Source organism: Babylonia areolata, chromosome 31 (assembly GCF_041734735.1).
Source record: "Babylonia areolata isolate BAREFJ2019XMU chromosome 31, ASM4173473v1, whole genome shotgun sequence".
Taxonomy (NCBI): Eukaryota; Metazoa; Mollusca; class Gastropoda; order Neogastropoda; family Buccinidae; genus Babylonia; species Babylonia areolata.
In genome coordinates this window covers 10039633-10049179 of record NC_134906.1, presented here as the reverse complement: position 1 = coordinate 10049179, position 9547 = coordinate 10039633, and the positions used below count along the sequence as shown (strand labels likewise).

General features: G+C 41.3%; 1 protein-coding gene across 1 annotated transcript in view; it reads right to left on the bottom strand.

Annotated features, from left to right (window-relative positions):
• LOC143276165 (zinc finger MYND domain-containing protein 19-like) overlaps positions 1–6166 on the bottom strand; it is a 56240-nt gene extending 50074 nt beyond the window's left edge. The window contains exon 1 of the mRNA XM_076580589.1: positions 6036–6166. Within this exon, the coding sequence (XP_076436704.1) occupies positions 6036–6143 (108 nt within the window). The 5' untranslated portion in view covers positions 6144–6166. The remainder of the gene's footprint in view (positions 1–6035) is intronic.
• Positions 6167–9547: the final 3381 nt, after the last annotated feature.

Sequence of the window (9547 nt, the reverse complement as noted above, 5' to 3'; positions counted from 1 at the left end):
GACTCAAAAAAAAAGGAGAACTTTTCCTGTCTTGACCCCAAGGGTGAAAGTGAAACCTAATCGGATGGTCCAACCAATTCACCAACAATGTTATCCTTTCCTTCAACAGTTCTTGGAAGCATTTAATCACTGAAGTGATGAGGACTGTTTTTGAACTAGAAATCACTGACAAGTTTCAGTATCTTTGCTGTAAACTATGAATTAATTTTCAAGTTAGTACAAAGCAGTAACGAAGATATGGTATACAGTTAACAGTGTTTATCCATCTCATATGTTTGATATATATATGTATGGATGTCGTATGATAAATGAGGTAACTTAACGATTCACAGGACTGTGTTTGACATTCAATCCAAATAAAATCAATGTGTAATTTTGATGAGGTAACTTAATGATTCAATGGACTGCGTTTGACATTCAATCCATGAGAATCAATGAGTAATTTACTTTACATACCCAAATATTAAAGATATGATACCCAGATATTAGAGATGTGATACCCAGATATTAGAGATCAGAGATATGATACCCAGATATCAGAGATATATATTATATATATGCACACACAAACACACAGATATAGTTAATATAGTAATTAGTATTAATAATAGTATGTACCTGCGCACGCACACACACACACACACACACACACACACTGTCAGCAAAAATCAGGAAAGTAGTTTAACTCCCCTGTATCCAGCCCCCACCCCACACACTTCCCCCTCCCTTATCTCTCAGGAATTCAAACAAAGTACTGTTTAAAATGGCATACAACCCCAGTCCCCACTCCTCAAATAACCCATGCTAACATACCCCAACTGTATTAACATTATGATTATTAATATTACAGTGCTGTACACTATTAAGAACCCATGCTATTTAACATACCCCACTGTCTGTGTGCACATGCTGATGGCAGAGAAATAAAATGTTCATCATGTGCACACAGTATATCATTGTTAATTATCATTAGTCTTAAGCAATTTCCAAAACCCATACTGACATGGTCTGAGTAATGTGGAATGTACACATAAAATAATCAACATATATATTATAACTAACTAGTGAACTATTTAATGTGTGTGTGTGTGTGTGTGTGTGTGTGTGTGTGTGTGTGTGTGTGTGTGTGAAAGAGAGAGAGAGAGAGTGTGCATGTGTGTGTGTGTGTGTGTGTGTGTGTGTGTGTGCGCGTGTGTGTGTGTGTGTGTACACACTAAACACAAGTGACAGCAATAGTAAATAATACAAATCCCATTCTGATACAGCCCACAGTCTATAGATACTCTAATTTGGCACAAAATTTACAACATGATTGCACACACTAGAACAAGCAAAACCACACAGCATACACACTAAAAAGAAACAGAGATCAGACAGGAAGACCATGATCAATTCAAACAGTAACAAACAGCTTGAAAACTGTGAGAAAAAAAAAAAAAGTGAAGGCTGAAGTGTGTCAACACACACTGAAAAGCAAGTTGATCAAAGAAACACACACAGAATGCTGAGAAGGTCATCAAGAAAAAAAGAAAAAAAAGTCTTCAGAAAGAAAGCATAGGGAACATGAAGAAGTGGCTTACAACAGAAACATGGGCCCTCACCATCCGATTCAATTTCAGTTTCTCAAGGGGGGGAGTCACTGCAGTTCAGACAAATCCATAAACTACGCCACATCTGCTGGCCAGATGTCTGACCAGCAGCATGTACCCAAAAGCACTTAGTCAGGCTTTGACTAGTTTGAGTGCATGCATTGTGTACGGGCACATATCAGAGTGGATTTCCTCTACATAATTTTGCCAGGGAATAACACTTATGTTGCCATGGGGTTCTTTTTCAGTGCACAAAGTGTGTGCTGCACACTGGACCTCTGTTTATCATCTCATCCAAATGACTAGATGCTCAGTTTGATTAATTTCCTGTCAAACTTTGGAGAAAGGGCGAGACCTGTGTTTGAACCCAGACACTCACAGACACTGATTGGCAGATTTAAGTGTCTTAACCATTCTGCCACCTTCCTTCCATGAACTTGATGAAGAATGGTACTGGGAGACAACTGAAACACAGGCCCTCATCATCACTGAAAGGAAAACAACCGACGCAGAAGACGAGGCAGACCTAAAACCAGGAATATAAAGTTACAACTTCAAACATACATGTTGGAGACCAGTTCCCAAGTAAAAGAAAAGAGTGTAAAATTGTACGGACAAAGGAAAGTACTTCATCCATGACTGGACTTCAGACCTGTGGCAGAAGCTGCTACAGGAAAAACAAAAATGATGAGACTATACACAAAAAAAATATACATATATATATATTCTTTTTAGTATACTTTGAGATAACATGTCTGACAAAAGCAGCAACCCAACTCAACCAGTGAAAGACACAAAAAAACAAAAAACAGTAGAGCTATCATCACCAGCAAGGCTGACCAGAGAGGAAAATGGGCCCCAATCCTGGACTGGGGCTCCCACTATGGATGGAACCCCCCCTGGAGACAATTGTATCCCACCGGGAACCCAGCCTTTGGAAGTGAATGCCAAGCCACCAAGTGACCAGCTGTGGATGAAATTACTATCACAATCAAGAAGAGTAGCAAAGTAGCAATCTCTGAAGACATACATATATATATATATATATATATATATATATATATATATATATATATATATATTGTATTTGTATTTCTTTTCATCACAACAGATTTCTCTGTGTGAGATTAAGGCTGCTCTCCCCAGGGAGAGCACGTTGCTACACTGAGAGCGCCACCCTTTTTTCTTTTCTTTTTTTTTCCTGCATGCAGTTTTATTTGTTTTTCCTATTGAAGTGGATTTTTCTACATAATTTTGCCTGGAACAACCTTTTTGTTGCCATGTGTTCTTTTATTATATATATATATATATATATATACCACCTATACCACCATAATCTGCATCCACTACATGTACTCTAGAAAATCTGGGTCAACAAACCTCCAAAACAACAATAACAGACAAGCACCTGAATGGAACCCTCAAGGGAAAAAAACAGTAAGTGCCCAGGCAGAAATTGTGATGATGCACAGAGAATGAGACGAAGGCAGGCCATACCTGTAGACACAGGCCTCATCTAAAAGAGGACAGCCCAGAACACAGTCCGCAAGAGGAGTGTTGTTGAGGCCTCGCACTCCTCAAGGAGTTCAAACGAAACAAGTAAGTTAGACTTACATTGTATTTTATTGTATATGATTATCATTAACATGTTTGTCACAACAGACTCCTCTGTGTGAAATTCTGGCTGCTCTCAAGGAGAGCACGTCGCAACTCTGAGAGTGCCACCCTTTTTTTTTCTTTTTTTTTCTGCGTGCAAGTTTATTTGTTTTCCTATTGAGCAGGATTTTGCTGCACAATTTTGACGGGTGCAATAGCCGAGTGGTTAAAGCGGTGGACTTTCAACCTGAGGGTCCCGAGTTCGAATCTCGGTGATGGCGCCTGGTGGGTAAAGGGTGGAGATTTTTCCGATCTCCCAGGTCAACATATGTGCAGACCTGCTTAGTGCCTGAACCTCCTTTGTGTGTATACGCAAGCAGCAGATCAAATACGCACGTTAAAGATCCTGTAATCTATGTCAGCGTTCGGTGGGTTATGGAAACAAGAACATACCCAGCATGCACACCCCCGAAAGCGGAGTATGGCTGCCTACATGGCGGGGTAAAAACGGTCATACATGCAAAGCCCACTCGTGTACATACGAGTGAACTGACGTGGGAGTTACAGCCCACGAGCGCAGAAGAAGAAGAAGAAGCTGCACAATTTTGCCAGGGACAACCCTTTTGAAGCCATGGGTTCTTTTACATGCCCTATGTGCATGCTGCACACGGGACATCGGTTTATCATCTCATCTGAACGACTAGCGTCCAGACCACCACTCAAGGTCTAGTGGAAGGGGGAGAAAAGACTGGCGACTGTGGGATTCGAACCAGTGCACTCAAGATTCTCTCGCTTCCTCAGTCAACATGTTACCTCTAGGCCAACACTCCACAACATGTACACCTTATACTCTGAACACATGTATTCACCTCATGTACACACTGAAGTATAATACACATCCCCCACCCCCACCCCCCTCCCACCACCAACTCCACAGTCCCTTTTCATGCCCCACATCAGACAACAACAAAAAAGCACAACAGAAACACTTCAAACAGGGCTATGTCCGCCTAAAGCTTGGATTAAAGTGTGCTCCAAGTCCAAGTCCTAAACACACTGTAGTGTGTGCACAACTTTTTGTTTCCTTTCTTCAGTTTTTGTGGAAAAAAAAAAAAAAAATGAGGCAGCCATCTGCTCTGAACTGCGTAGCACTTGGTCAAACAACAATGAACTTCTCTCATCTTGTGTGTGTGTGTGTGTGTGTGTGTGTGTGTGTGTGTGTGTGTGTGTGTGCTGTATTTTTAAATGTATTTTACAATTCTGCTTTCAAAAAATGTCATGTTGGGTAGTGTGGTGTAGTGTGGCACTGTGTGTGTTATGTTTAGTTTAACATCTTTTAACTCTTTTGTGATATTAGACGAGCACTCTGTGTGTGTGTGTGTGTGTGTGTGTGTGTGTATCTGTTCGTTCTTTAGTGAAGCGTCTTTTCACTATCAGGGATATTAGACGATCTGTGTCACTGTGTCTGTGTCTGTGTGTGGTTTGTTTTGTATTCTTAATGAATTTTACTATTCTGCTTTCAACAAGTGTCGTGTTGGGTAGCGTGGTGAAGTGTTGCACTGTGTGTGTGTGTGTGTGTGTGTGTGTGTGTGTTGTATTTCACTATTTGTTATCATTTTACTATTTTCCTTTCAAGAGTTGTGTAGTGTAGTGTTGTGCAGTGTTGTGTAGTGTTTGGGTGTGTGTGTGTGTGAGTGTTTATTTGTGTTTGTGTGTGTGTGAGTGTGTGTATGTGTGTGTGTGTGTGTGTGTGTGTGTGTGTGTACTGTGTGTGTGTGTGTACTGTGTCAGTGTGTGTCAGTGCACATGTATGAATGTCAGTTTTGTCAGTTGACAGTATAGTATTACTGACATTAAAAAAAAAAAGAACAGAAAGGGAAACACATCAATCAATGAGATTAGAATGATGTAGATTTAAATTTTAATTGACGGTTATGTGGTCAAGATGCAAAATTTTTAATTCTTTTTTTTTTTTTTTTACCCTAAGTACATATTGCTGTGAACTGGACTTTTAACATCTGTGTGTGTGTGTGTGTGTGTGTGTGTGTGTGTGTGTGTGTGTGTGACACAACCAATTTCTAAAATAAATCTAAATGATATCAGTCACCATTAAACTGAAAGAAAAATATATCAAGATCTATCACATAATTCTAAAATACATAGCGCCATGCCTTCCTGTACGAAAATTTATCATTCAGTTTTCTTTCTTTTTTCTCCCCGTTAGGTCTTTGTTTCTGAGATGTAATGATGCTCTTGCATAACGAATTTGATTCTTCTATGCGAGTTACAGATCTATATCATATGAACACAAGTCACAAGACTTGACCGAAACAGTCTCTCTTTGTGAAGCCAAACATGGCATGGTCAGCCGCTCACCCATTTATTTATAACGTTCACACTTTTTCCGCGGCTGTGACATATCTGTGTTGGTTTGGCTACCCATGAAAGCAGGACGACAGCTGGCCAGCAGTTGTTGAATTGGTGGCCCTTTCCGCTCACAGGAGAAAACCACTGTGGTGTGTTTCAAACGAAGACAGCCAACACACGAACAGACAGTGCGACTTCGAGCGAGATCGGCTCGCCTTTGTTTGAATCGATCCGTTTCTTCACAATTACAGACCAAATTTTACCAAACATTTCATTAACATTTATCGGTTTGTGTGTCTACAAACAAATCACCACATGTAAATGGAATGGACAATGAAAAATTTTAGCTTGAAACCCCACTGAAGAAGAACAGGTCTCCGAGTCGAGAGTGAAACAGACGAGAGTGTTCGGGTGTATCGATCGAACTGTGGTGGTTTTAGCGGTCGATGCGAACAATTCTGAACGAAAAACACCAACGCTTACCTTTCCTGCGACTCTGCCGAGTCTGAGAATGCCAACTTTGAAAGGAATAGACATGAGTTTGGGACAGAAACAGCCCTTCCACTCGCACAAAATCGGTACACACACCATCCAAACAGCAAGCCGGTGTTCGCCTGCTCGGCTTTGTTATCAAGCTTCCACCGGCACGTGGGAAATGAGGCCCAGAACGGACCAATCGCGTCGCAGGAGACAACGGTTCCGCAAAAGGTCAAAGGTTCTATTTACATCACTTATCGGGCATGTGCATGTTCCACAAGCCAAACTGCTGCTCTGGTCGGAATGTGATGTAAGTTGTTTGGTTGATCTTGATCTCATGTACATAGTGAGAGAGAGTCTTTCCTCTTTCTCTCTCTTTTTTTTTCCAGAGCGCAAGCGTACATTTGTTGCGCAACCTTTTCCACAATATTACGTGCGACTGAAAAGGGGAAAAAAAAAAAAAAAATTTTATTCGACTCATTTTCTTCCCTACCTCTGTCTGTCTGTCTTTTTGTCCATATGAATACAATAAATGGGAAAAAATGCAATGACATAAAATTAGAATTTCTGCACTAATGTGCGATGGCTTCCACACTAAGATGATTATGGGTATTTGCAATACTCTCCGGCTTTTCTTCCGAGCAATGTATAAATGTTTATTGTAATCAAGGGAAAAGTTTTCTCGTGACGGGGGAGGGGAGGTGGGGGTTGCCCGATAGGGGATGCGAGGGAGAGTGGTGGTGTAGAGGGGGTGGGCCGGGGTCAGTAGGGGGGCGGGGGCATGTGTGTACGTGTGTGTGGAGAGAGGGGGGGGGGGGGCGGAAGGGTTGGAGGGGGGGCAGCATTTTTGCCAATATCCAGCATTTATGGTGTCCGGCCTCCCAGCTTCTCTTGCTTATCAACATTTTTTCACGGGCGGCTCACACACATGTTATGGCCCAGAACCTATAAATAGATATACGTCGGTGGTCATGGCACATTCATGGCGGTTCGTGGCTTTGTCGCTCCCTTTGTTGGTGGTGGTCTGCCGTCGTGGGACGTGTGGGTCGTCGACAGAGCGTGAGGACTGGCTGCCCGGTGGACCTGAAGACGGCCTTGGTCACCTCGAACTAAAGAACAACACGGCTACGACAACAAAGCCTACAGTCGAGACTACGATGTAACCAACGATGAGAAAAAGAAAAACGAACTGAAAAAGAAAATGTTATCTCACAATACGTAAAGACAACCGTCAAGAAAACATCAGACTACAGCCGAGAAAGATACCCGGCCGACTACAGCACTGAACAACACTGACACCCATTGGGACAACGAGTCCCTCCTGACTACGGCTGCGACATCATACGGACCACAGCATTGAACACCTGTCTACCACCGAGAAAAGCCAGCCGCGGACGTCTGTCCAGAACAACTTGACCTTAAGGGCGTTAAGCCAATAGGTCGTTAAACGCCACTTTGTCATCCGCCGCGCAGCTGACGCACCGCAGCCGCCATCATGATTAATACCGATTCCTCCTGGAAGGCGCGTGCTGACAGTGCAGTAAACGTGTCTGTGTGTGTGTGTGTGTGTGTGTGTGTGTGTGTGTGCATCTATGTGTGTGTGTGTATGTGTGTGCGCGCGTGTGTGCATTTCGTTCTTTAGTTTAACTCTCTCCATACGAACGGCGAAAGAGACGACGTTAACAGCGTTTCACCCCAATTACCATCATCAAAATATTGCAAGCGGAAGGCTCTTATACTGAAGAGGTGAATGTTGACAAAGAATACCACAATTCTGACGACGGAAGCTAAAGGTTGGGTCATTCAGACACCCACTGGACATCCGAGGGGTCTATGTAGAGGAGAAGAGAGGACTGGCCGTACTGAGTGAGTTAACTTCTTTTCACTGTAAGTGATCATATTAGACGAGGGTAGGACAAAAAATCGGGGGGGGGGGGGGGGGGGGGAGGGGGGGAATTACTGTGTGAGATTAAGTGAAAGTGTGTGTGCGTGCATGTTTGCGCGCGTGTGTGTATGTATGTGTGTGTTACATATACAGAATGATTAAGTTTTGTTTGTTTTTTAAATTTAAAAGCATAACAATATAACATCTTTTTTAATGAAAAACTAGCAACTATAACGGCGAACCAACTGGACTATTTAACAAGGAGTTTAAAAAGTCATACATTAGCAATGGACTGCTGAAGATTGTCAACACTGAAGATGATTTCAGTTCAGCCGGGGATGTGAGACTTTAGCAAATCGCAAGTTAGTACATGATCAGCTGTTATGTGAGCACCACATATGCAAGAAACATTATTGACATACTTGGTCTTAAAACAATTCATTTTCCATCTGCAGATTAGAGAAATGGTTTGCCTCTTATGAAAATAATTTTGGAAATGTTTTGCCATGAAACCATACATTTTCTGTATATTTTTATGTAACTGAGTTACCGGTGTGTTTTTCTTCAAGCTGAAATTTTGACAATTGGACTTTTTCTACCATGATGTAACATTCCTGTAGTGAAAGTGAAATATTAAAATCTAACTCCTTCATGGAACTTCTTGCTCCTTTTTTAGCAAAAATGTCAGCTTTTTCATTATAGTAAAAACGGCAATGAGAAGGAATCAAACAAAAGGTTATGTAAGAGCCTCTTAGTAAGAGTTCGTGAATCAAATGGTTGATTTCAATAATGATTTTTTGTTTTTCTTGTTGTTTTTTAGAAGTTCGATAGCGTGAAGAACCGATTTAGAATCAACACAAAATAGAATCTAAAATATAGTTTTCGGAAAAGGATATCATGAAATTTAACGCCATTAGAATTGCTATAAGTTCAGCTGTGGAGATGGACGTATTCTCTCCCAGATGAAATGAGTTTTGGAAGTTAAGGTCTGGAATGACGAAAGCAGCACCATCTCTGTTATTTACAACAGAGCCGTCTGTAAATGTCTTTAGATGATTAAGGTATTTCTCTTCCAAATGAATTCTTACATGTGGTGTAAGCAAATTTATGTTGTCGTCTTTGGTCAGATCAGTATGATCAATATCAAATTGCACTCTTTGGAGTTCCTATACAGGTGTAAGCAATACCACAGACTTTTTAGCAAAATGTGGGGTTTTATTCACGCCCGAATTTGTTAAAATATTTGACGTGTATGTTCCTAATGTGGTATGAGAGGATATGGATCTTGCTCTCTTTGGAAAATCGCGGTCGGATTTGAGAGTTATTTCTGATTCCAAATCATTTTCATCAGTTAGATTTCCCAAGACAAATTTACTACACGCAAGTTCCCTTTGATCCTCTAATGGTAATACTCCCGCTGCATTGTACATTTTCTTACTGGAAGCATGGACTGGTAAGCCAAGTGCCAGTTTATATGCTCTGCAGTCTATGCTTTGAATTTTCTTCAATAAATATTTCGGTGCACTGAAGTGTACTTCTTGTGCATATATAAGTTTTGACCGAACAAGTGATGTGCAAAGGTGTGGTAGAGTATGTCCTGGCTCCATGGTTGTTTGCATACTATTTTCAAAAA